General features: G+C 37.6%; 1 protein-coding gene across 1 annotated transcript in view; it reads left to right on the top strand.

Moving 5' to 3' along the window:
* WDR64 (WD repeat domain 64) overlaps window positions 1-27,895 on the top strand; it is a 65,189-nt gene that overhangs the window by 15,739 nt on the left and 21,555 nt on the right. Inside the window, exons 8-13 of the mRNA XM_064707182.1 lie at window positions 1,262-1,369; window positions 2,981-3,195; window positions 3,719-3,853; window positions 6,548-6,627; window positions 12,849-12,988; window positions 26,012-26,138. Of these exons, the coding sequence (XP_064563252.1) occupies window positions 1,262-1,369; window positions 2,981-3,195; window positions 3,719-3,853; window positions 6,548-6,627; window positions 12,849-12,988; window positions 26,012-26,138 (805 nt within the window). The remainder of the gene's footprint in view (window positions 1-1,261; window positions 1,370-2,980; window positions 3,196-3,718; window positions 3,854-6,547; window positions 6,628-12,848; window positions 12,989-26,011; window positions 26,139-27,895) is intronic.

Below are 27,895 nucleotides of genomic sequence, written 5' to 3'. Positions count from 1 at the left end.
CAATGAATGTGAAGGGGTTTTTGCTGCAAAAGTAGGACAATATTTGGCAGCTGTGGCAGTGTTAGGACCATTGAAGGACATCTTTGACATTAAATGTGTGAAAGAAAGGAGGAAAGATAAGAGCCCTTGAGTGACAGGATGGGTAAGAAAATAATGAAAAGGTTTTTCTGGTACAGCAGCCTAGTTTGTCTGTCAAGTATAGCAACACTAACAAGAGAAATTCTTACAACCTTTCCTCCGAAGCTGAAACCTGTTACTTTGACTGCATCATCACCTGTTACTTTGACTGCATCATCACAACAAATTAGTGACAAATTAGTGACTACAAATGTAAAATCTTCTTTTTCAAGCCATTTAGTCATTGTTATCTGACACTATTATAAGGACCTCAAAAAGCCTTAACAAACAGTTAACAAACTCTTCATAAGAATTACCAAACAATCCATAGGGCCTCTGCAGGACTGACATTTTCCACATGTTTATTGTAGTAAAGGGCACAAAAAATCCTTGTAAATGTATTACCACCTGCCCACAGATCATTAGGAAGGAGAAAAGCTTTCTCTTGCAACAGAGTGTCGATATCCTCTGTCAGGATTTTGGACCCTTTACACTAAGAGCAAAATCAATGTTGTGTACAACAATGGAAATAAAAGTAGAGGCATCAGGGCTTTGATCTATAGTTTGCAAGAGAAATTGTTTTACATTAGTACCTGTATAACAGGAGGTATACTTGAACAATTGCTTAATATGGGCATTGTAAATAGTTGACCTACCTATTGGGAGAGTTAAAATTATTTACTAAAGTTACTTATTTTTATAAACATTCATTTCAATTTTGTTTTTATAGCTGAAATTTTGGACTGCCTTTAAATTTCTTTTGTTTCAAACCAAACTGTATCCAGGTAACAGCTTAATCTGCTTTACTATGATGTTTTAGCTTAAGCTTTCTCTGCTCAGAGTGCTTTTTCAGAGTGTCATTCCAGCTCAGCTAACGCTATATGTTTATTGTATCCGCTCCTGTGCAACATTTGTGCCTCTCAGGTGAGTCATTGATTACCGAGGTTGAGCCTGGTGCCTCTGTAACTTCATGTATGAGTTATTCCTGGAGTTGGAACTCTCAGTGGAACTAGACCTAGCGTGTGCTAGTGCAGAGTACATGTGATTTATGTGGAAATGGTTTAAAATATGTACTTACGTGATAGAAAAGTTGATAAATTTACAGAGAAAATCCTTTTCTTGCTACTCTTTCTATTTTCATCAGGATACTGCTTGGATCACTGGATGTGATTTCCTGCCTAATCTGAAATATATCGTGGCTGTAACTGAAAGCACAGTCATTCTCTGGGACTATAAATCAAAAGAGAGCGAGGTATTGTGTTGGATCAGACAAATGCCAAAATGAAACCTGAAAGTTGATCAGTCTTTGCTTCTGATATACAGTCACATCCCTTTGGTCTTAGAGGATGAAGACTTTTCACTTTTCTTATTGTAGGAACTCAGTGAAACAGTGGAATTCACACTAAAGGAGAGATACTCTCTACATGCCAAATGGGATTGTTAAAGTATATTAAAAGCTTGGAAGTAAAAGAAAAATTTTACTCTATGGTGCAAACAAACCCCCAAAGAATTTCTTTTCCATGTGTATCTAGTGCATATATGTGCACCTAAAATGTGTGCATGGGCATACATATATCTCAGAATCTATTAAGAATCAAGGAAGAGGTTTTACAAGGAATATAACAAAGATTCTTTTGCGGTAACTTCCTGATTTAAGGAATATATTTCTTCATATCCTGTGTTTTGTTCAGGACTTTCTAAGATAAAAAAACATTTTGATGTTAATAATGTTTGTCCAAATTGTTAAAGTTTTCTTTAATGTCTTAGGCATTTTTGCTGACACGTATCTTAGCTTTCTCTTCCTGTTCTTGGAACTTCTCTTGGAAATTCTAAGTTAGCTGAGATGATGAGGAGAAGCAAAGTAATTATTTTTTGAATATGATTTTTTAGGATTTTTTTCCAATATTAAAAGGTTTTGCTTCCCAAGCTCAGATAGGTCAATTTAAGTCTTTTTGTCAATACAATTGGACTTCTTGGAAGAGGGCTCAAATATTTTTTCTCCACCTATTATTCTCCAAATTCCCTCATTACCTGCAGTGAGGGCTGCAGGTATCCTGTTGATGAATAGGTGCAGCTCACTTTCAAGACCACAGAAATAATATATGGACAGTCCTATCTTTATTACATCTATTACATCTCCAATGTTTGTGTGCTACGCAGACAGCATTGATGCAGTTCATTCCTATGGCATGTGAACAGTTCCAGTTTAGGTTGGCAAGGATGATTTAACCAAATAACAGATGGAGTTGGGCAATAGAATCAATGAAGAATGTAATGCAGGTGACCCAGAATCCCATTCCTGGGCCTTCCAGCAAAATACCACAGTGTCTTGCAACTGTATTCATTCCCACTATCTCTGTGCTTCAAAAATTGAATCACCTACCCATATTAGTACACTTGACACTCCCAGGCTGCATTATTAATTAGGACTCTGATATAGATTCTTCCTGTGTGTTACTGCTGTATTTTGTGGTTTGAATTATTCTTTATTTTGGTTATTTCCAATTTTCTTGTAGAGATCATCTTGTAGAGTTTTGAACAGGAAACCATAAACAGTCTTAGCAAATAAACCATCCCACGCTATATGCAGAGATCCTTCCTAGAATTTGTAATTATTACTTTTTCACTGAAATACAAAAAGCTACCTCTGAAACAAAATCTTGCTTAAACCTCTAGGATTTGCTTTTAACTCCTCTTCATGATGGTCTTCCATGAGTTTCTGATACCAGGAAGCAGCACAGGGGCAGCCTAAAGAAAAAACAATGTCAAGATTTGAATGCTGATGTAGCTAGATAAGCATGATAGATTCAATTTAAGGGCCCTCATGCAATGTCTAATAAACTCTCTATACCACATTCCACAGGGTAATGGCTTTGTCATCAAACCAATGAAAAACTGCCTGCTCTGTGTTTCTACGGTGACTATGGAAGATAACCTGCCTAGGGATACTATCTTACTGGGAGATGATAAGGGTTATGTTTATCTGCTTACTATCACCACTGATGACTTCATAATGAAACAAACTAAAGGTGGAAAAGTATCACAATTTAAAGTCATGGACGCTGAATCTTTTGACATGTAAGTTGCTTATGATAAAATGTTGTTAGTCTTGCATTATGTTTTGTTTTTAATTTGGATTTTGTTTGCCCTAAGTGAAGGGTTAGCTTCTGTTTCTAAATTAAGCCCATGTAAGTAAAGAAAATAATTTTTCAAACTGCAAGAAGTATGATTTGCTTGTTGTTGCATGAAAGAAGTGCCATCATTTTCAGTAGAAGATTTTATAAGAGATCTTACAGCTGAGAGGATGCAGAATACAATTCAAGGGGAGAATTCACAATTGCTGTTATCCTGTTTGGCAAAGGAACAGCTTTATTGTGCCTGGTGAGATGGAAGCGTGATTGTGATTGGAAAAGAGCATGGTTCAACCCCGACCTTCTCCCTGCTTGCTTTTGAGTTGGAAGAGTGGTTCTGTGTCTGCCCTGGATATTAGCTGTTAGCACTGGTTGTGTGTATAATCTCACTGGCAAAACCCCTGTCCACCTACAGACACATCACAGTGGTTGCTGCTGCAGCCTCATGACTTCTCCATTTATATCCCTAGGCCTAGACGCAAGCTGCATGATGACTGGGTTGGGAAGGTTAAGTATTTTCCTGCCCTAAAACGCTTTGGATCCTGCTCCACAGACGGTATTAATTCATTTGTTTTAGATGACATAAAGCGACTAGAGGACCACTTGTAAGTATCTGACATCCTCTAGAAAACCATAGATCTTCTCCTTTATAACTGCTGGAGATCAGTGCCTCGTGAGATGTCATCTTGTTATATTGAATCTGCCTTTTCTATTAGCATTGCTAAAAAAACCAAAAATACAGTTGTTTAAATGCTTGGATATTTTTTGTGCTAGTTTTGATGTAGGAGAGGACTGTCCATATATGTTCAGTACTCAGAACCCTTAAAATATGTTGACAGTGTTGTCTCCTCCAATTTCTTCTAAGCAAGCAAATTTTAGTCAGAAAAATGTTTGGTTTCTTGCACATATATCATGTATCCATTTGTTTAAAATTTATACCCAGTCAAAAATAAACCCTACTAAATTTCATTTACAGTTTTATTTTCACAACTTTGAGTTATACAAGATTAAACCAAGAACACAATTTATTCTAAGGGCTGTGAAGTGGTTCTACTATGCAGCACAAAGAGGTTATGGTCTCCTTATTTGGGCCAAGTCCAAATTCATATGGCTCATCTGCTATTAGCTGATTTAACTGATTCCAAGCCTAATTAGTCTGTGAGTTTAGAGAATTTCATAGAACAACTAAATAATACAAATTCAGTTTGTTGTAAGAAGGACCTATAAATAATATATAAATACAACTTTTCATTCAAATGTTTCAAAATATTGTAAATATTAGATCAGCTTCTCAATTCCTCTGTGAGGTACATCCAGAGAGATTAACAGATTTTTTAAGGCTAGTAGCCACAGTTATTATAATCTGGTTTATTTCTTGTATAACACATGCCATAAATAATCTTGTTTTTATTCTTGAATGAATACAGTAACTTTGGGTTTTATGAGTATTGCATGTCTGTTGAGGATGGGGAAATGAACTATGAAACACTTTTAGATTGTCCAAGGTCACATACTGTGTCAGTTGAAAAGCTGAGAAATCCTGTTTGCTTTTGTTGGGAGCTTTGGAAAAATAGAATTAGTTAGAGAGAAAGAATAGAATTAGTTAGAGAGAAAGAAAAGCAAGTCTGCAGAGCGAAAAGTCTAGTCAAAAGAGTATATGCTACCGTCATGTACTTCAAAACAGAACATAAACTGCAACTATATTGGTAGTTCTTTTTCATTTCACACTGGCTATAGTTGCATCTCAAAATGCAATAAATACATATCTCTAAGCAGTTTCTCACAGTAGATAGCTGACATTATATTTAGACAACTGAAAAATTACACAGCTGTTAAAATGAAATTAATAGTCCTAAAAATATCTATAGATCAAATCACTTGGAAATGTCCATTTATTAACTAGCTAGTTTAGAAATGTGATTTACTGGTTCTAAGAAAAGAAATTTCCCCAGTTAACTTTGTAGCAAGGAATTCTTTTATACTCCCAAGAAGGATGCAATGCATCTTCTCTCTTATAGGACTTAAGTTTCTTGACAATAATGGCTGATGAACAGCTACAATATCTTCTTGTAATGTATCTAAAAAAGAGAGGTATGGAGATATCAACAAAGTGCTTCTATTGCAAGGCCATGGCTTGAGCAGGACTTCACAGTGCCAGAATCCCTTTTTCCTATTGATCTTGAAATAGTATCAAGACTGTCCATTAAAAAGCTTTATAAAAGTATAAAAAGTGAAAAATCCTTAGGAAATCTGTTAGTCATACATTTAAATAAATTAATTGTTATTTTGTCCTGTCAAGAGAATTAAGACTTCTCTGTTAGAGTTCTGGAAAGAAATATTTTCTCCCTCTAAATAATAGGAAGCAAACAGCCTTTTATTTACGCTTGCCTAGAAATAACAAGTTCTTTCATTAATTCCTCAAAGTTTCCAGAGTCTTTTGTCAGATTTACTGCCACCCCTGTTTATGGTTTTCAGTATTGATGGCTGCTTTAGCCCAGAGTAGAAGAACTAATACTTGTCTGAATTTCAAAGGAAAAAGTTTAAAGTATTCTCATTTAGTTCTGTGCAGCCTATTTACAATGGCAGTCATTGTTTCCTGGAAATGGCAGGTGTTAACCCTGCTATAGCTACATCCAAAATCAATAAAATATTCACTCATTAGTAGCAATGGATGAAGCTTGGAGAGACAAGCAGAAGTTGCTCAAAGGATAAGTTTAGAATCAGTCAAGTTCAGTCTGTGTTGGCTGTTTGAATTCCCATGATTTAGCAGTGAATGTAGCAGAATAACATTTGAGCTTCAGATACTTGTGATCTCTTCATGTTGACATGCAACACAAAATAGATCATGTAAGGACTATTCATTGTACCGTACATTATAGAGAAGCAAGAGAAAAGTAACTGCACTTACTTAATGTGACATTGAGATCACAATAGACCTCCATGTCTGAAACAAGCAAACACAATTTCTTTGGTAGTTTTCCTCAGTGATAAACTGCTTTAAGCACACAAGCTTGTGTGCAGCCTCCTTTGGCAACAGCTGTCATTTTAGGAGTCTGTTTGGAGTTTGCCTGTTAAAAAATTCAGGTGTGCAGATCAAATATTTATTTCTTTAATGGACAGTGTACTCTGTTCCCGTTTTGTTGATGCCACTATCACTCTAAGTCTCTAATGTAAATCAGTTTGCTCTTAGCATGAGATTGCATACAGCTATTTTGTATAAAACAGAAAAATAAGGCAGAATGACTACAGACTGTATTTTCCAATTATTTCTTACATGATTGTTTTATTAATAATTGCAGACCTGTAAAGGAATTTTCTGTCCCGAAAGGAGTAAATGCCTTCACATACTGTGGAAAGGCAAAAGTCATTGTCACTGGAGGTAAGTATTGGGTCTCTTCCAAGAGATTGTTCTTGGGAAAAAATTGTGAATTTTTTTATTCACATTAAATAACATCAAATAAAGCTGAGTTAGCATCTTCAGAATTTCAGCAATGGCTTCTGCCTGCAATTAGAGGAAACAGAGGCCTTGCTTTTGATTTCTCTCAGCCCTTGTCTGAAGATATATACTTTCTAACAGGAATGTGTCAAGGGCTCCATCTGGGTTTGATTAAAGTATCATTTATGTAATAAATCAGAAGAAACAGTATGTTCAACTACTGCAAGGTATGTTTCCAAGTCACCATGGCCTCAACCAGGTTATGGACATTATTCCTTGCAGTATCGGCACAGCTCCCACCCTATTACTCTTCTGCCATCCTTTTAATAAGCAGTCACATTGGCCCAGTTTAATACTTTCCACTGGTCTCTCTGGTCATGTTTCCCCAGAGTGTTACTGTTAGTTCTTTCTCCCAAAGCAGACTGCAGAAATGGCACTCTTACATCCACTTCTTCCCTGTTAGCCAATAATTTTATGGGCCTGTCTACTGCTGTGGTCATGTTTGATTCTGCAGAAGTGCTGCTGGAGTATGGCAGCAACCTTGTTTATAAAGTCTGTCTGATAGGGTGGTGCCCTTGAGTGACATTGATGCTGCTTTTCTTCAAGTCTTTATTGTTAAAACTTTGTTAAATATTGCAATAGCAAACATAATAATTCTTACATCTATATATAAAAAAAAATAAAAAGTGGCCAAGACTCTGCTGTCCAGCCTTGATAATATATATAGCAGTATATGGGACATAATGCACTTCATGTTGAATTGTAACCGTTTACCAAGAGGAAAACTGTGAAAGATATCAAAATAAATATCAGGCAATTCTATTTATTTTCTACACACAAGATTTAAAGGAAAAGCTGTAGAAGAGTTATTAGTGAAAATTTTGAAGTTTAGACCTGGAGGAGATACTGTTTACACTAATTACCTTGTTGCAAAAAAAATAGTCTGAAAAAATTTATTGATGACATAAAGTAGGGATGTCCTATTCAACAAAATGTGGTCACTATTTTCTACAGGTACAAGAGGAGGATTTTGCTGTAATAATAAAACCAGGGTAAAGTGTCTGAATAGGAAAGAATGTCACAGGAACTAGAACAAATTTATTTTACACACTGAAAATTCTTCTTCCAGAAATAGCAGAATAGAAAAATCTGGATAAACTTTATAGAAAAATTATAACAGCTGCGTTAGGCCGGACCAAAGGTCTGCCTAATGCACTCAGCCCACCTAGTCAGTGACCAGCAGTAAACACTTGAGGCACAGAAAAGAAATAGAACAATCATGCAGCATGACTTGCCCTAGGTGCATGTGCTGGTTCTGTCTTGTTGATATGAACCACATTTGAGAAAGATTAGTTGAATACAGAAAAGTATATAGAATATAGAAAAAAAAAGGTGTGGGAAAGGACCCATAACAATCATCAGGTCCAACTCTTATATGAATGGCCCATAAAGTGATTGAACTCACAATCTTGGTGTTTATAGCAGCAGGCTCTAACCAACTGACCTAAGTTCTAACTGCACCATTGTGCAGAGATTTTAAAAGTCTATTTTCTATAACTTAGAAAAAGTACAATTAACAAGGAATGCCACTGATGTCTATTAGAGCAAAAATTAGAGTGATGGTATTCAGGAAGAGTCTTCTGAATAGTGGCAGTTGCAGAAAAATATTCTCAGTTTTAAAAGGAGCTTAGATTTTTGAAAAAGTTAGATTGCATACTTGTTTGTGATGGTTGGAGGACAGACTTAGAATGCAGGTGCTCCTATCCCATCTAAACAGATCCCTAATCAGGATATTTTAGAAGCAGGTGAGTTTTCTCAGCACTGAATTCTAATTTGTTTTGACTTTGACTGCACAAAAGTACTGAAAGTACTGGAGTTGGAATCCTGTCTTGCTTGTTCACCCACCATACTTCATCTTGTAATTGAAGGGCATCCTCTTGACTCTCACCCTCATTCCCAAAGGTTAGCCCTGCTTCTCCCCTCGAACAGGAAAGGAAATTATTCCTGAGCTGTATTACTAAGAGTCCCAGAGCACAGTGGGAATGCCTGTCCAAAAGCAAAGACAGGGTAGGGTCATCTCTTTCAATTTCACAGTGAAGTTAGATCAGTCAGGGCCTACTGTGAAGCTGCACCCAGAATTTAGAATAATGCTACAGGTCTTGAGAGACCCTTCTACTAAAGCCTTCTAAAGCTGAGCTTTGGAGTTCTGTGCTCTGTTAGTAGAATACACTGCTCCCAGTGGCACAGCATACCACCGGGCTGGAGCACACTGTATTTGCCTCTGTATCTTAAAAGTCATCTCACTCTTTACTAATTGAGAAACACACCATGATGATCCAATTCATGACAGATTTAAATTATTTAAAATGAACATAAGCTAGTCCTGTTAATTACAGAGTCTGCAGTTTTACCTATAATATACCCTAAAAACAAGAGACCATAACAGGTAAATAACTCAGGAATCATACTATATAGATTTCTTGGTGACATGTTCAAGCATTTGTAAAAGCTATGTTTATTTGTCTCATTTGGCAATTAACATAAAAGAAAAATCCAGCCTTTGATTGCAGGCTAGCTTCTAAAGTATTCAGCAGGGGTAAATCTGCTCAGCATTTTAGTAAGCTCTTCTAAATGTTATTTAGGCAGGTGTTTATAGCACAAATGGAATATTACATTCTGTGATGAATATCACTGTGACTATTTAAAAAGTCATATTTTAACACATTCTTCCATCATTTATTTGTATTTGATTGTGCTCATGAGTTTGTCAGTACTGTGACACAACCTAATTTTGTCTTCTAGATATTTGAAATATATAAAAATGAATAAGATAAAAACAATCCTGGTACTGAGTTTGCTTTTCGTGCTTAAGGCTAGATTTCAATCAGTAAAATGATAAAAGCGTGATAGTAGCCTAAAATATGGAGCCCAGAGAAGTTTAAAATAATTTCTCTGTGTGGCATTTTGCATTAATATTACACTGAATGGTAAGTTTACATGGTTTTCTTTTTATTCTGTATTAATTTCAATTCCAGCTATGTCTTAATCATCACTTCAGGGAATGACTGCAGTTAAAATCAAATTAGGAATGCATATTAAAGCAGGAGATGATCAGTTTTAAATGATACATCAACTTCTAACTCTATTAGTTCTTCAAGTTTGGCTGTTTTCCTGCGAGCAATGAACCAGAAGAAAAACTATTAGTAATTTCTAAATCTAACAGTAACAGATTAGGACTGATAAAAGGAGCTACTCTGTGCTTGTTCAGTTTCCTTTGTGAGTTCCAGGAACAAGGGAAGCACATTTTCAGGAATTCCCAGGAATCCCAGTGATAGAAATCACCAGAAGTCCTCTAGAATTAGCTGTCAGAAGCATAGCAAACTCTTTTCTATGATGCCATCTAAATTTAAGAAGAGCATACAAAGACGGACAAGGAAGCACAAAGAAAAAAAACTAAAACAGACATTTGTCAGTATGACAAACTAGTTCCCCAGATGTCTGACTGTTCTGAAGAGGTTTTGCAGACATTATAAGGCAAGACAATTCATAAGACATATTTGAAGGAAAGACAAGTTCTTTTAAAGAGTAAGGAATTTTCTGTGTGGGCGTAGCAGCCTAGAAAGAAATCAGGAGGTATATTTTTTTTACTGTCTTTTGAGGATGCCAGGCTAAGCCTAGTATTTCTCCATGCAAATATATTATTGTTCTCAAGTGGGTTTCAACACCACTGGAAGGCAGACATCTCAGCAGGCTTGTAATACCACACAAATTGCAAAACTGTGTCAGCAAGAGAGACAGACAAAGCTTTGCATTTTCAAAGAAAGTATTTGAGTCCATAACATCTAGCTAGAATAGAGCTTTGGTTGTAGAATCTAACTTCCCCAAAAAAACCCTAAACATCTGGTTTTATAATTGTTTATCGTGAAAAGGACCATACTGAATCTGTTTTGATTCAAATCACTGATTTCACAAAATCTTTTAAAATTGCTGTTGAATAGATCATCTTCTTCAAGCTTTTCTTGAATGTGCTTGGTACCCAGACTTTCTGTGTCAGGATTCTGAATCCTGGAGGCATATTTGGAGCATGGGGAGGGGAAATGTTCCAGGGTAGCAGTGAATCTTAGGGCCAATCTGGCATTAGTCCAGAAAGAGAGCAGAGAGCACATCAACTATAATAAAATCTTCCATTATCTCCATATCAGTAAAATGAATCCACTATTTTTACATAGAAAGCAAACAGTATTTTTTCGTGTAGGGAAGGGTTTTCTTCCCAAATGTCGCTTATCTTCCTGTTAATATCTGAAGTAAATTACATGTATTAGTGATTCTACTTTTTAAGAAACTCTGCCAGAATTAAAGGGAACTATCCTCCCCTTCAATCACTGCTGTCACTTCAGGAATATAAAGAACAGAGCTGTTAGGAAGACTGAGAATGGTTCTGTTCCTCAAAAGTGCAGTCAGCAGGTAGTCAAGTTGATCAGATATTGTCAACAGCTTCTTCTCAGTTTTCTATTGTCTTAAGACATGACAGTTCCTATCTGGGGCTGGTAAGGGGTGTATTGTTGAAGCAATGTCTATTCCCTCTGCTATTAAAACCAATCTCACCAGTCTCACTGGAGGCTTCTGTCAACTGTATTTCATGTACTTCTTCATGGGAGGTCTGAAAACTGAGTTTTACTCCCATGGACTTGTTTCACCCTAAACCCTGACCTGGTCACAAGGGTTCTGCTGGTTTGCAGGACATGTCTGGGACAGCCTGACACAAGAGTTTGAAAGAAGTGAGCAGGGATGTCGACCACATTCTGAAGTTTCCCCATCCAAAAGGACTTCATAAACCATTTGTGCAGTTATAACCTATTTAGGCTACTTCCTGCCATGCTTACAGCAAATACAGATTGCCTAGGGTAGTTTTGCCTAAAAAAGAATTACTTATCCTTGAAGTTGCGAGACAGTCAGGTACCTACTCTTGGCCTTCCTTTCCTTTGCAGAAGTTGTCCCTCCATTGTGCTGGTACAGCTGTTTGCATAGTTGAATTCTCAGTCACACTTGTGAAATGAGCTGGCATAAATCAAAATGGCTTTCTGTTGTAGCTATTTTAAGAGTAGTTCATTCCTTCAGTGAGCCTCTCTCATTTAGAAAGAAGCCACATAAACAGCAGAATCAATTTAACTGAGAGAACAATATTGTTGAATGGAGGAGAAGGGAGATGAGGTGCCCCTAAACAAATCACATCTTGCTGCATTAAGAAGGAAAGGAATAGATTTCTGTAGAGAGAAATTGAGGGACTGACTAATGACAGTAGGTTGAACAAGCTTAAGGAAGATTATTAACATAATTGAGCTGAGCGCTTAACATAATTGAGCTGGTTCTCTTGGGACATATACTTCCTAGTCTATGGGTTTTTTTGCTTTTTGCTCTTCAATTTCAGCTGAGAGAAAAGTGGAACTCAAGCAGAAGTTTAGACAAAATGTGGCTGTTTAATTTATTGTGTGTCAAAATAAACTGTTCAGCTAGATGCATACAATTCATACAATTGCAATATTTGGCAGGAATTGAAAGTTAAAATACATTTTCAACATCCTTGTGTTTTGAAATATTTATGGAAACTATTAGAAAATAGTACCAAGCATTCACCTATAACACAATCAAAGATTATTCCTTAAATTGTCGGCAAATTCAAGATCTGAACACACAAATAAGTCTTAAATACCTAATTCTTGTTTACTTTACTACAAACTCAATCATCAGCGGTCACTTTTTTCTGTCTGCCCTCAAATTTCATGCCCACTTCTTTCTGGATGTTCACCTTCATTCATAAAGGAAATTATTCCTTTTTGTCCTGTTGTATTTTTGTTAAAGTAGTCTGCTCCTCTGGGACTAGTCCACATAGTCTCATTCACTGTCCCTGCCATTCCTTTAGCAAAATAAAATGGCATTGAAAAGCCAATCAGTTGTGCATTTTTAATATGTGTTTGTGGTTAAGCAGTGAAACATCAGCTGCAATCCAGCCCTTACAATGAAAAATTCACATCCTTATGTGGGAGTAGTCTACCCAACTGAAAGGATGGACTTATGAACACTAAGCTTTCTCAATTACAAATCTTATTTGTAATACAAGTTACTATTCAGTCTTTCTGACTATATATTAATTTATTTTCTTTCAGGTAATGACAGAATCCTTCGTTTGTGGAATCCTGTTGTTAATTTTAGTCCTACAGGGAAGCTATTTGGACACAAACATGGTATTGTGGAAATTGTGACAAATGAGAAAGATCAACATGTCATCAGCCTCTCCTGTGCAAAGGTAAAACACTTTTCTGAACCACAAGGAAACAGGGCTGGAAGAAGGATCCAGAGAAGGCCTGTCAGCCTAACCTCAGTGCCCCACAAAGTTATGAAACAGAAGATCTGGAGCAATCACACATATACAGGAGAGCAAAGGGATTAGGCCCAGCCAGCACAGGTTTAGGAAAGGCACATCCTCCCTGACTAATCTGGTCTCCATTTATGAGCAGGTGACCCACATGAGGGTAAGGCTGTGGTTGTTGTCTGCCTGGACTTCAGCAAAGTCTTTGGGACTGTCTCCCATGGCATTCTCCTGGAAAAGCTGTCAGCCCACAGCTTGCACAGTGCACCTTTGCTGCGTTAAGAACTGGTTGTATGGCCAGGCCCAGAGAGTGGTGGTGAACAGTGCCACATCCCGTTGGGGACCAGTCTCTAGAGGTGACCCCAGCGTTTAGTGTTGGGTCTAGACCTGTTCAATATCCCTATTGATGGTCAGGATGAGGGCACCAAGTGCACCCTTAGTAAATTCACAGACATCACCAAGTCGGGGGAGTGTTGATCTGCTGGAGGGGAGGAGGGCTCTGCAGAGGGGTCTGAAGAGGCTGGATTATGGACCAAGGCCAGCAGTATGAGGTTCAATAAGACCAAGTGTCAGGTCCTGCACTTCAGTCACAACAAACCCAGGCGGCATTACATGCTTGGGAAAGAGTGGCTGAAAACTGCCCAGCACAAAAGGACCTGGGGTTACTGGTCAACAGTGGCTGAACTCGAGCTGGGAATGTGCTGACGTGGCCAAGAAGGCCAGTGGCATCCTGACATGGATCAGCAAGACTAGGGTAGTGATTGTCCCCCTGTACTCAGCACTGGTGAGGCCACACCTCAAATCCTGTGTTCAGTGTTGGGCCCCTCACTTTAGGAAGGGCATTGAGGTGTTGGAGCATGTCCAGAGAAGGGCAGTGGTGCTGGTGAAGGGTCTGGAGTGCAAGTCCTATGAGAAGCAGCTGAGAGTGCTGGGGGTGTTTAGCCTGGAATAAAAAGGAGGCTGAGGGGAAACCTTATCACTCTCTACTGGTGCCTGAAAGGAGGCTGTAGTCAGGTGGGGATCAGTCAACCTCTTCTTCCAGGCAACTAGAAATAGGACAAGGGGAAGTGGCCTTACACTGTGCCAGGGGAGGGTTAGGTTTAATATCAGGAAGAATTATCCACAGAAAGGGTTGGTAAACATTGGAATGGGTTGCCCCAGGAGGTGGTGGAATCACCATCACTGGAAGTGGTGAGAAACAACTGGACACGTCACTTAATGCCACGATCTGATTGACAAGGCAGTGCTTGCTCAGAGGCTGGACTTGGTGATCTTGGAGGTCTTTCCAACCTAAATGACTCTGTGAAATCAATGTTGTAAATTGAAGTACGAATCTGGTTTTGAGTAAGTACTTCTGATAGTAATTAGTTGTCACTTTATTTATTTTAATAAAAAGGCTTAGCTTAAAATTTCCAAAATATTTTATGTTGAGAAACAAGACCAGAGTGCAGCTGTTTCACATATTATCTTCACAAATGTGACAAAAGAATACTTACAATAGTAGATATTAATTCTGATAATTTCTGTATTACTTTAGCAACTGGCAGATTTAAAACAGAACCTGTAATTAAGTGCTTCATTCAGTAGTGATCACCTGCAAAAATTTCCTACAGTTCTTTTGCACTTCTCTCTTCCTCCCAGCCTCCTAAATCCATAGGTGGTGTTTTTCTGGTGACTCTATATATCATGTTCAACTATTGATCTCTTTCTAACCAGTGTCTTTTACAAGGCTTACTGTTCCAAAGCAATGACCATAAACAGGAATGCTAATAAAATCAATAATTATTCCACCAAATATTGCAAGATTCTGCTGGTAAGAGATGGGTATACGAGAAGTGATTGGTGGAATCCTTGTGTTGGTTATTTATATGATTTGTCAAAATGAGACTTCTCAGGAGAGAATAAAAACTGTATGTGCAAACATAAGAGAGAAGTCCCTGAAGGAGTAGTTTTGAATGGCTATAGAACTCTTTCAATGTGGTCCAATGAAATATTTTTGATATTTAACACTATTCAATATTCTTATTAAAATCTACAAGGATGGAGTGGAGAGGATAGGTACTAAATTAACCAGTTATACCAGACTGGTTAAAGCTGCAGGCCTTGAGCAGAAGTAGTAGAGTTTAGAATGGTCATTAAAATTGAAGGTATGATTATGGAAAGTAGCTCCTATAAATCAATGAGGACCTAATGTAATTAGTCTGCTAAGGTATCCTTCTATCTCAAATGTTTCCAGATTTTTATTGAGTTATGTAGGAAATATTGCTGAACTATTTGTCCTGCCTGTGCCACTCCTCTGCTATAATTGCTTACTATTGCTCATTGTGGTGACAGTAAATACCTCATTTTCACTTTTAAAATCTTATTCTTTAAAAACCCTGCTCATTTCTAAAATTAATACTAGCAGAAAATAAATTATCAAAATTTCCCATCTTCACATAATCCTGGAGCCATAACCCTTCCCCCTTCCTCACTTCTATATATCTATACTTGTCTGTTCTGTAGATACCTCTGTAGCTTTGCTACAGGAATACATTACTGTGAATTAAGGAGGGTTTAGGCAGATAGCCTCAAGTTATACATGTAGGAAAAATGAAGTAAGATGTGAGACATGACTTAAGGGGAATGAATGAGCATTAAGATACTTATGAAAAAGCACCTGAGAATAAAGCCCCTGGGGTAGTAAATGTACAAGATCTTCTGAGGGCCCTTCAGGGCTTTTCTATTATTCAATATGATGATTTATGAGAAAGCAAAATCTATTTTAAAAGTCTGTAGGTATGTGGACATGTGATCCTAACTAAATATAGCTGAGTAGTGCCAATGACATCAGTAAGACCACTTGTAGCTGCAAATGAATATATGAAAGTTCGTTTTAATTAAAAGCCATGTGTGTTTAAATAGTGCAGTGAGTTATAAGGCTACAATTACACTTCTCAAAAAAAATTTAAAAATAAGTAGACATAAATTCCTAGACTTTCAAGTGTCAGATAAATTGTGTGGTCATAGTGAAAACTATATCAAAAAAGAAAGAATCCCTCACAGAGGAGTCTATATATTGACTATCAAATAAAGTGCTTATCACCCTGTACCTCAAACATGCACTCTAAAGAAGATATATGGTATACTAAATAGCAGAAGGAGGTCAGCTGTAACAGGATTGCTTCCAGCCTGCTTAGGGCACATTTGTGTTTCACAGAACCAGAAATTATATAAAGGTGTGCAGCTTGTCAGGGAACTTATAATGATACTTTAGAACTTAATTTGTTTCCACCTAAAAAACAAAGACCAGCTTGCTTTTTAATCTGCCTAGCATAAAAAATCAAAATAGTTTTCTATGTTTTGTTTCCATCTTTCCGTGACTGTCATACAGGAAGCAAAGGAGAAGCAAAATAAGGACAGTCGATATATCTTTACTGAAAATAAGTTAGAGACATGTCAATGATCTCATAGAAGCATTGAATCAAAACAAAATCTCTTTATATAGATTTTACAATAAATGTTTGACCAAATAACAGAACTAGAGGAAAAGCTTAGGAAAATTAAATTAATATTTTTTCAAAACATTCCCAAAATTGAATTTAACCTAAACCATATCCATATTAAAATAAAAGGGTTTTTATTGTGCCACTTTCAACTAAAGTTGCAAAATAAGGTGAAAAGTTGGGAGTAATTTTTTTTAATTAAGATCTGCAGTTGTTATGTTTGTTACATAATTGTTACATTTGAAGATTCAGACTGATGTTAAACTTATTACTATTTTTCATGAACTGTATTGAAAAGTTCCTTGTCATTGTACAGATATTTTTGTGCAATGTGAAATGTTCTCACAAGAATGTCTCTGCAGCCTGCATGCAACTGATTTATACTATGGAGTTCAATATAAGGGATCCACCTTGGCTTTGGTTTCAGATTTGTGCTGCAGCAATGCATTGCGATCTAAAGAAGTATTGGCTGAATTAAAGGCTCAAAACCTGCAGTGAACGGTTTAAAGATATCACAAATCTTACAGATCTATTGCAAGAGTACTGGGGGATTTATTTAGTGTTAATAACCCTAGCTTCATACTATAGAACACAAATATATATATTGTGGTTTATACAAAGAAGTAAAAGTTAACTATTCTGAAACTGTGGTTTCACAGCACTAGTGAAAAAAATGGAGATCATAGGAGATTTGTATTACAGTGGAAGAGCTAGTTTAGAAGATTCTTAACTCTAACAGTCTGAACATACCAGAGCATGAAAAAGAGAGTAGATCCCAGGAGAAGGGAAGAGAGGCATCACTGTCTTAACTTTGTGAGGTAGATTCCAAAAGTACAGATCACTCAGCAGGCCTTGGCTCTGTGCAAGCCCAGCTCAGCAATGACAAAAATCTCTCTATATTATCAGCCTATGTTCTGCACAAATCCAAAACACAGCCCCATACCAGCCACTGGGAAGAAAATTAACTCTACCCCAGATCAGTTCTGCTTTTTTGAGCAGAACAAACATCTGAGCAGTGCTGTCTTCTTCTTGGGGGAGACTTCTTGATTTACTCTCTGGCGTTTTGGGAAATATGCAATACAGCTTTCTGGAAAGCGTTAAAGAAACCTCTGTGATATTTAATCTAACTGAAAACAAGTTGTCCTGAGCCAGTAATAACAAAAAAATTGCCACAACAATTAAGGAGCTATTTTAGAATTTGAATTCAAACAATCGTTCTATTTAAGAAAATGAAGATTTCTTTAACTATTCCAGCACATAAGCATTTTGTTTGCTCCAAAATTATAAGGATTTCTTGATAGGACTAATTATTAGTAAAAAGTTGTCATGCAGCAATTAAAAATTTTCAAATTCTCCTGTGACAAAAATTCAATTTAGTTTTTTGGGTTTATAACATAAGAATTAGGCAGAGGCATTGAATTGTATATAATTTCTGTATGACTTTTAGTCATATGAATTAATATTTCCATAGTAGTGACATTGAGGAAGAGGGGAGGGCTGCGGCAAGAATTTTCATATTTCTGTGTTGCTGAACCTGCTTTGGGGTATAATATTCATGGAAACAAGTTTGTTCTGATCTTCCAGTTTGTGAATACCTTGGAGATAACAGTTTGCATAGGTACAGTTACAGCTGTAGTCCACAGGCATGTCATTTTCTTCAGCAGTTCAGTTACATGAATTTACAAGAAGATCTGAAATACTGATCTGTGTGTTTCTAATCATAGGAACATTCTCTGAATCTTGTGTTGAGATTTCCCACGATCACAATTGTATGTTAAATTATATACCACAGACCAACATGAGCTACATTCATCGCAATTACGCTTAGAGTGTGTCTGTCTTGACTTACATTTTGGTTGAAAATATTTCCAAAAAATAATTACTTTTAAATTTGTCTGAAGGTATTAACTCATCCCTTGTGTCATTGTACCAAAATATGGACTCAGGCTTGCATATATACGAGGACTCTTTGCTAAAGTGTCATCATGTTATAGGCATAGATTAGATTATTGGCATAAAAATAAAAACATATGTATATGACTGTAAATGCAAATGTATATAACTCTTTGATTGGTATTATTATGAAGAAGCCACTAAAGCAATTTTCAAGAAACATTTTTTCTAAGATGACTGCCAAAGCCTATCTCTAGATTTATGCTTGTAATACCATTGATATTTATCATGTGGGATGTATAAAAAAAGGAAAGAGTGATTATTTTATACTGTTAGAACTATTTTGCACCTTTTCTTTGCAAAGTAAAATAATATGGCTTTTTCAAGCACTGAAGCAACATCTTTTTTATTGACAAAAAATGCTGGTAGAATACATTAAGTCCTTTAAAAAAGCCAGTTTTGGACTTGGAATTTCAGCTAAGCAGCGTCCTCAGATGCTTCAAGATACACTTGAAAGACAATGAATTATGACATCAGTTTGATGTTTCAAGCAGGCAAGGCAAGATTATTCGGTATAAAGGTACTTGATCCGCCACTAATGCATTTTTCTACACTACCAGTACTCTAAGTTAATAGAAATTGCTATAGTTGCTTGGGTTGTTTTTTTCCTGTGGGGCCCAATAAACAGAACAATTGCTTTTACAGAGTATATGGTAACATGAGAACAGTCTGTGGGGTAAAGAAATAATGGAAAACTGACTTGATGCTTCAGCACAGTTAGAAGAATATTGCATAGGAAATCTCTTCTGTGTTTATTGTTTTCTGCTCCTTCAGGTGACTTGGTCCTTCATTGCCCCTGTCTCTCTATAGTTTGCCTATTCTTACTTTCATTCTGTATCAAGAAGCATTTATTACTTCATTTTTTTCATATTACAGAACTGATTGAATACATTCAGGAAGCATCAAGGGGGGAAAGAACACTTGTAGGCACAGGGGCTATTAAACCTGGAGATACGGCAGGAAGCTGTTCATTATCTGAAGGATGATCTTACACTCTGTGGACACAAGGAGCTAAGGCTAATGGCAGAGACCAGACCTGACCAGCTATTCCAGACTGACAAGAGTTATTCCAAGTGGAATAGCACCTGTACTGAAAGGCTGTGAAGCAGTGACAGCCACTCTCTCTCAGTGCAGAGTGGGGATTCACAACTTGAACAGTGGAGGCTACAACTTCATGTCCTGCCTACTTGAGTTGTCAGTGGAAGTCAGAAAGCCAAAATTTATTTCACCAGGTGTCTCATTGACATGGTCTCTCAATATCTACAGTGATGGGTTTGGTTGAATTAGACCACCTGAGTGAGTCAGAACAACATTTCAGCCTCCAGGCTTCAATTCATTAAAAGTTTTGTTTGATGATCAATAGGGCTAATATAAGGACTATATTCCCAGTCTTTAAAACACTGTACAGTATCATTTGTAAGCACAAACCCCTTGTTTTAAACAAGAGAAATCACTGTTCTTTTGGTTTTTTTCTTTTTAAAAGTAATTTAATTTTTGGTAGCTAAAGAGCAATACACACATTTACACATGGCAGGAGAGTAGTGCAATAAGCAGGAATTTCTCATATCTTCATTCTGGGGCATGGGAGAGTTTCATTCCATTCATAATTTCTTTAAAATCTAATGATGCAACCACATAGGCATTTCCTTGCTAAAATTTGCCTATCCTAAAGTAGGTCTGTTGTAGACATGTTAGCTTTACTCTTACACAACCTTAGGGTAGATTTTTAGCATTTCAGAGAAGATAAAGGGGGGAAAAGATATGTTATTAGTTTTTTCATTTTCTGACTTTTGCAAATTTACTCAAGCCTTGATGTTATCAGTCTCCTGTCCTCTGTCTCCTGATCTGCTTAATATCGGCTGGGCGGTATCCCTGTGGGAAGTCATAAGTGTCTTTGTCAGTCTGGTGCTGAGCAGGTGATTGTATCAGTACCTGTTAGTGCGACTGTCTGTCTAAGCAGTTTTGAAAGCACAAGATATTGTTATGAGGATATATTTATAGTACAGTCATTTGTCTTCCTGAAAAATGAGAGCAACTGGGCTGGAAACACACTGCTTAATTTATGTCAAACCATTGCTAATCACAGCGTTACTGGAACGTACTGTATAACAGTATTAAATTTAATCTAGATAATTTGAAAAAGAGGCACTTGGGAAATCTGTTCCAGTCATCCTTCACAAAAATTATGTGGCCATCTATATCAGACACAGTTTTTGTTTACAGCTTTGAAACAAAAGTTTTCTTGTTGCTGTGCCTTTCTTCTCTTTGGTTTGTTTGTTTCTCCCAAATATTAAGAATTTTATTCTTCTCTTATATTGCACAAACCTTCAATAGCACTGAATATTCTTCAGACTTTTCATGTAAGATACTCAATTTTCTGTAATTTCCTGTCCCATTTTCTAATATTCAAATCACTCTGTGCCTTAGATAGTCAAAAAAACCAACCAACCAACCAACCAACCAACCAACCAACCAACCAACCAAAAAACCACTACAAAACCCTGCAGAAGTCTCAAGGGAGATCTCTTTCATGTAGATAAATACTGGAAGGGAGAGTGTAAAGAAGGTGGCACCAGGATCTTTTCAGTGACTCCCAGTGACCAGAACAAAGACAATGAATACTTAAACAGGAGATTCTTTCTTCCAAAGAAAGAAATATTTCTTTACTGTGAGGGAGTCCAAGCACAGATGCAGGATCCCCAGAGAGGTTGTGGAATCTCTGTCCTTGGGGATATTTCAAATCCCTTTGGACATGGCCCTGCTCTATGTGGCCTAAATGAACCATGTAAGACAAGGTGTTCTTCAAAAGTCCCTTACAATCACAGTTGTTGTTATTCCATGAAAAAGTAAAATTACTTCAAAAACTTTGTCTAAGGTGAGAGAATCATTCTAAGATTGGTTGAAGATTGACAGGAGGAACCTGAATGGTTTTTAACTCCTCTGATTCAGTTATCCATGGGCAGCCACCTCTGTTCTATACCTCTAGTTTCCTGTTTCTGACCCCCACACCCTCTACGTATCCACTGAAGCTGTTCTTCAGAAGTGTTGAGTGTTATTTTGTCTTTGCAGCAGGGTTCAGGAATGTCTATTGTCAGCACATCCTGCACACAGTACAGGGACAGGACATGCAGAGCATTTATACCCTCTCAATAGCAGCACCCAGTAAATATCCTTCAGGCTCATTACTATGTAATTAGACTCACTACTGCATACAACAGTTTGATTTCTTTCCAGCAGCCCTTCAGGTTTGGGAAAAGTAAGTAATTTTCTATACTACCCCATTAATGGTATTATCTGAGAAAGTGATTTGAAATCCTCATAATTTTGTACTTTGTCAAGTTGCTATCTCAGTAAGGCAGTAGATATAGTACTGGCTGCTGCACCACATTGCATTAATGTGATTAGAACTAAATCCTCCTTGCCTTAACCTCACAAGTAATCCCATTGACATCCATTTTTTCCTAAGTCTTCTTACTGTGACAGGGAGTTGTAGCACCTTGCAGGATCACCTTCAGGGATCACAAGACACATATAGGCACTCTCTGCAGATAACTTAGGTAACACGGTAAGCAGAACTGCAGTTTGACATTCATGCCTGGTGATTTTTGTCTTTGAGGCCTCCAGCGTTCTATATGAATTTGTGAATTATTTCATTTAGACCATGGAGCCTTAAATGACCCTCTCAAACAAGTGAACAGGGTAGCAAATAGGAGCCGATAAACTGAATGCTTCAACAAAAAATCCACTTCAATTGTTCCTCACTCTTCCTGCCTATGCCTACAATGAATACTGTGGCTAGCACAACTTATTTCTGCCCCACGAGTGGTTGGATTTTGGATTTTCCTGCATGAGTGTTTTTGAAGGCTTTCAGTATCACTATTCTGTAAAACAGAGGAAAGTTGACTTCTTCAAAAAACAAATATTCTTTAACTTTCAAAAAGTATCAGCAGAATGTGAGTTTGGAAGAACTAAAAGAAAGTTTCTGTTTTCTCTAGAGAGTTAATGAGATGTTTCCCATAGAACAGTGTTTTAAAGTCACTTATTCTTAACTAGCAGAAACTGGAAGGGATTATGTTTTGGTGGAGGAAGGGGAGGGGCAAAAGCTGAACTTCTTTAGTCCTTATCTATCTCAGTTAATTGCAGACAGAAAGGAGAGCAGGATTTGCTTCTTCCGAAGTCAAAGCATGTTTCCACAGCAGTGTCTTCACAGAAACCTGGCAAGAGATAAGTGTTCCCAAGCCTGTACGTTATTGTACTGAGAACAAGTAAAAAATTTATTTACCAATTTTTCTGGCCTTATTTCTCATATTTTTTCTATTTCCCTCTGCTCTTCACATTTTAGTTGTTAAGAATGAATCTTTTGTCTTCTATCTGTCTTTGAGTGTATTGACAAAAATAGAAGAGAGGTGTGTTACTAGTTTTACATGCTTATAAAACAAAGGCTTCAGAGCCAATGGAAAAGATTGCTCAGACTTTTTTCTATGTTCTGAGTTTTAGGGCGTGAAGGAAGGTCGTGCTCAAGTGGAAAATGTTTATGAGTGCAAATATAGGCATTTAAATTTTTCAGGGGATGTCAGAAGGCTCAGAGTGGGTCTCAGTGGCAAGAAGTCCCACTGAATTCTGGGGGGATTTCGTTCCAAATTTTTTATCAGTGTCTGTGGAAATTCCATCTGTAACTATGTGATTTTGCCATTGGGTTGAAAAATGAATGACACAAGAAGAGCCCCTGAGAACAGAGGGAACTGTTCCATATTGCAGTCCTGAAGAGGATAATAAAGTGGTTTTCTGGGGCTGTTGCAGCCAAGATAAAGAGATGCAGTGTGCATTCCTTGAATGCCCCTGTGTGCCAGATACCAACTGTGTGGAGAAGGCTGGTCACAATGTGGGAACACAGGCAAGTGTCCCTGTTCTGCTAACTCTTAAAAAACTGTGTCTGTGGATCAAAGCCAATTCTGCTGACAACTAAACCAAGCAAAGTTTGGTTAATTAATGTAAGCTACTATTGTAGAAGTAATGTTGCTGGAATTACAGCTCAGCTTTCCCTATAAAGTTGAAACAGTGGGTTGTTTTCAATAGTATTTGAAGCACCTTTTTTCCACATTCCTTCTCCTCCCTAATATGTTTTGTTTGCTTGTATGTAGTCTGTATTTTGCATTTCAGAAGACACAGTCCAAAAGCACTTTGCCATCAAGAATATGCTCTCAGAGGTTTTCAGGGATTCCTGGTATTTCTCAGGCTGCTGTGGGAAATTCTTCAATAAATAAGTAGGACAGTAAAGTTAGTATTAACACAACACTCCTAAGGCAACTGCCCCTAGCCACTTGCTAATTTCTAAATAAGGATGCCTTTTGTTGCCTCTCTTCACGCATGGCTTCATGCACAGTCTGTGTGCTGATGCGGATGAGCAGCACTGATATTGCCTTGCAGCCACGCTGGTGATGCCGTGTGTGGGAGTTACTCATGTGGAACTCATGTTTGTGTAATCTCCTCATCCCTGCCCACAGGCTGGGAAAAGAAGGCCGCCATAAGGCAGGGAAGAGCTTTATGAATGCTGCAATGTATCTAGGTTTTTTGCTGTCACTTTAAGTGACTGCATTTTCTTACTGTGCTGCTGGCCTTAACAGCTGAACAAGCAGCAAGAAATAGCACAGGAAGCTCCTACTTATATGCTCTTGTGCTATAAAAACATCTTTTTTTATTGCCTTGATATTATATCAAACCTATGTCTCACTTTTTGACCAATTGAACTTGAATAGTCCATTACACTATTAGAATTGTCTTTCTTCATTTTTGTTTTGTGTAATTTCACTGACACTATAACATATCTGGGTAATGCTTATGGGAAAGTTTATCTTTGTTCAGTGACTTATTATTTTCATCTGACTGTAGTATCTCCACATATACCTACTTTTACTTAATTTTCAGCTCTTACCCCTGTTTTACATGCTCTTATTGTGAGTGTATCAAAATTGACTTTGGAGATCCACCTGTGATATTGCCCTAACTTTCTCAATTCTCATCATCGATCCTTCTTTCAATTTTTGCTGGTACACTGTTCAGCTGGATAAAGGGAATCATGATTTTTTCCTATTCAAATGGATTTCCTGTTTCAAGGCTTCTCAATGACTGTTTTGCTCTTCGTAGGCTTTAGAAATTGTATGTCTGAGTAAACTCTGAAATGTAATCAGAAGTCAGTCAGAGGAATGTGATGGACATGGTTCTTTTGACTCAGTGCTATCTCAGGGAAAATTTATTCTCAGTAAAAAGTTCTTTAGAGTCCTTTCTTTTTGAGTTTTCCTGAAAAAACCCCAAAATATTAAGGAGAAATTCCCTTCTACTTAACATTCTGAAACACTCGTGTATGAATTTCTCTCTGGTGCCAAAGGTGGTTAAACACTGACTGATGTATCCATTCCTTTTCTTCTCTTCCTTTTCAGAATTCTGGTGGATCCACTGTAACATCCTTTAAAATCAGGTTGCGACTTTTGTCAAGGCCCACAACACTCAGAGTATTGATGAGTGTTGATGTTGTACCAACATGGGTCTTTGTGTTAAAATCCCGATTAAAAGTGAACCCATAATAATAGTACAGTTGAATGAATAAAATAACTTGCACAAATGCCTACATACAATTCACCAGTTATGGCAGCTGAATGAGGTGAATTGCAGGCAGATGCAATGACAGAATAACTTTTGAGAGCAAAGTAAAATGATCTTGCAGAGGAATACACCACACTAAAGGCCGTGGGATCTAAAGGCCATACTAAAGGCAATGAGAAATTGAATCATGATTTCTTGAAGTATAAAAAACAGTTGACATGGGATGGCAGTAAGTTCAACACAGCTTTTGATCAGGCAGGATGAAATGCACTGCTAACATACAATTATTCTAGAGTTCAAAGCAAATGCTGTGCTTTCCATTGAACCTGAAGGTAAGAACAAATACATCTAAATGCATCTAATGCTCCTGACAGGATGGTACCCTGACTGTGGTCAATGGCATTTCCTTATGTAGAGCACAAGAACTTTATATGCATAAAAAGAATACTTCTGCAGCGTGCTCTGATCCTGATTTGTTCCAACATCTGCTGTCAGTCAAAGGTTTCAGGAATTTCTTTCTCCAGTATCCCCTGAAATTCATCTTTGTACTATTGCACATCATTTCATACTCCAGTTCAAATACAAATTTGTAAACTAGTGGCATTTATCTGTATGTTACAGAAAAGTATGGCACACAATGGAGACATCTTGTCATTAAGGAGTAGAATCAGTTTTTTATGAGATCTGGTTCTGCTGTGGACTTCTCAGGTGAAGACTACAAAATTCAGCCTTTCTGTGCATTTTATCCTTAGTAAAATGGGAATAAAGATACCTTTGCTATTTTTCTTGCTTATTTTGGGATGTACCATTTTTAACAATGTAAATTTCATTGGAGGCTATAATATTAATGTGCTAGAAACAAAAGAGTTGAAAATCCAGTCAGGATACAGCACTAGATTTTCTCATCTCTCTCCTCCTCTAGGTTTTTAGAGTGTGGGATATACAGACTCTTTCACCACTGCAGGTCTTCTATGAAGCTCACAGAACTCCAGAAGAGATGAATTCCTTTCCCATGGTATTTGACAATGACCATGGCCTGCTTTTCACAGGTATGTTATTGCAGTTGGTGTGCGAGAGCATGCCCCAACTCTTAGAATCCAATTTTCTTTATGATTAAATACAGCTGAAGTTGAGTACAGCAGTAAGATATATGAGAATATACAGAATACTGGGAGACAAGGGAATTGCACATTAAGGCTGTCTTAAAGTGGGTTATATATTCAATTTCAATACTGAAAATGGCATGAAAATATGCAGCATGGGAATTAACAGCAGGAACCAAAGGAAATGAGAAAGGCTTCTCTGAAGGCAAGGTGAGCTTCCCACAGCAAAATTAAACTACACAGATTGTTATGTAGACTTGTAATTTCTTGAAAGCTGTTAAGTTATGGATCTCCTCCGAACTATTCCTGTGAGACCTGCCTCCTGTTCGGAGATGAAAACAGCAGCATTCAATCTCTGTGGAGCCCTCCCAAGTATATTCAAACTCCTTATTTAATTCTGTGGCTAAAGACAGCCCTACAACCTGAGGTGTCAACAGACACACTGCCCAACTGATTAGGAATAAAATATTGTGGGAACTCAACCTGGAGTTTCTGGGCTGTGTGTCCTGGCTTTGTAGCCAGGAGTCTGACACCTCTGAGGGACCAGAGCTTTGCATTTGTCACTAAGGATGTTAGCTTTTTATATCTAAGGCAGAGACTCTTGAAATCAGCACAGTTTGTCTGCCCCTGAGATGCAGCTTTGAAAAGACAGCTTTGAACATGTTCTGAGGCTTTAGAGACCTGACATGTACCAGGAAAATAAGGTAATTGTCTTTGGAGACAGCTTTTTCTGTCCTTGGATTAGGAACAAGGCACAAAGCTTGCAAAGCTTGTCAGATCTGAGAAGACGAATGTGAAACATTTTGTTTTCAGTGACCTGATGGTGTCTACTGAATTTTTTAATCACTAAAGGATACAGATACTGTCTTCATTTCAAATTTATGCTTGTGAGATTGTCAAGGCTTAGCAATGTCGGGAATTTATACCGGTCACTCCTTGACAAAATGAGGTAATTTGCCCTTATAAACAATGGTTCTATAAGTGCCTAAATATTTGTAAAAGTCTGGTCCTAGACTGTGTTAATGATTTCATTAAAAGCCTAAGTCAATGTTTCCTTGCCCCTGAAGAGGGCAAAAGACTGGGCTGTATGTGAGTGAATTCATTCTCATTGCTATGTACCTGGCTTCACAGAGGAGATTTTCGCTTAGTAATTCACTGACATTCATAAATCACAGCTCCCCTTCATGCTTCATTTGAGTATTGCCATAGCTTTCCTTCTGTGCCTGTTTCTAAGCTGCTGACCTCCGGAGCTGGATTTATGCCAAGGATTAGGCAATTTCCTCCTTTGCTCTGGACTCACTGCTGCTCCTCTGCTGGTAGATCCACTGGGATACCAGGGCAGGGATACTGGAGCTGCAGTGGGAAACTGCATATGCACTCTGGCTTCAGAGCACTGTGCAGACCTTGTCCTTTTTTTTGTCTTATTGTCCCTGTCTGCCTCTGCCTTTGCAACCCCTGATCTGAGAGCACTGGGAGGTGTTTGGAAAACACCATTCAGAACTGCAGTGCTGTATAGGGAAGGTACTGGAAAGACATCATCATTGCCTGCAGATAGAATTGCTTTATCTCTAAGAAAGCAGAAACCAGAATTTATTTGAGAGACAGATCTCCCGGTTAGAATTTTATGTATTTGGGTTCATTCCATTTCATGTCAACCAACTCTGCAACTGGAGGATTTATGGCTTCTACTAATTTGCAGTCAG

Source organism: Zonotrichia leucophrys, chromosome 3 (genome assembly GCF_028769735.1).
Source record: "Zonotrichia leucophrys gambelii isolate GWCS_2022_RI chromosome 3, RI_Zleu_2.0, whole genome shotgun sequence".
Classification (NCBI taxonomy): domain Eukaryota; kingdom Metazoa; phylum Chordata; class Aves; order Passeriformes; family Passerellidae; genus Zonotrichia; species Zonotrichia leucophrys.
The sequence above is the reverse complement of the archived record's forward strand: the minus strand, read 5'-3'. Positions and strand labels throughout refer to the sequence as shown.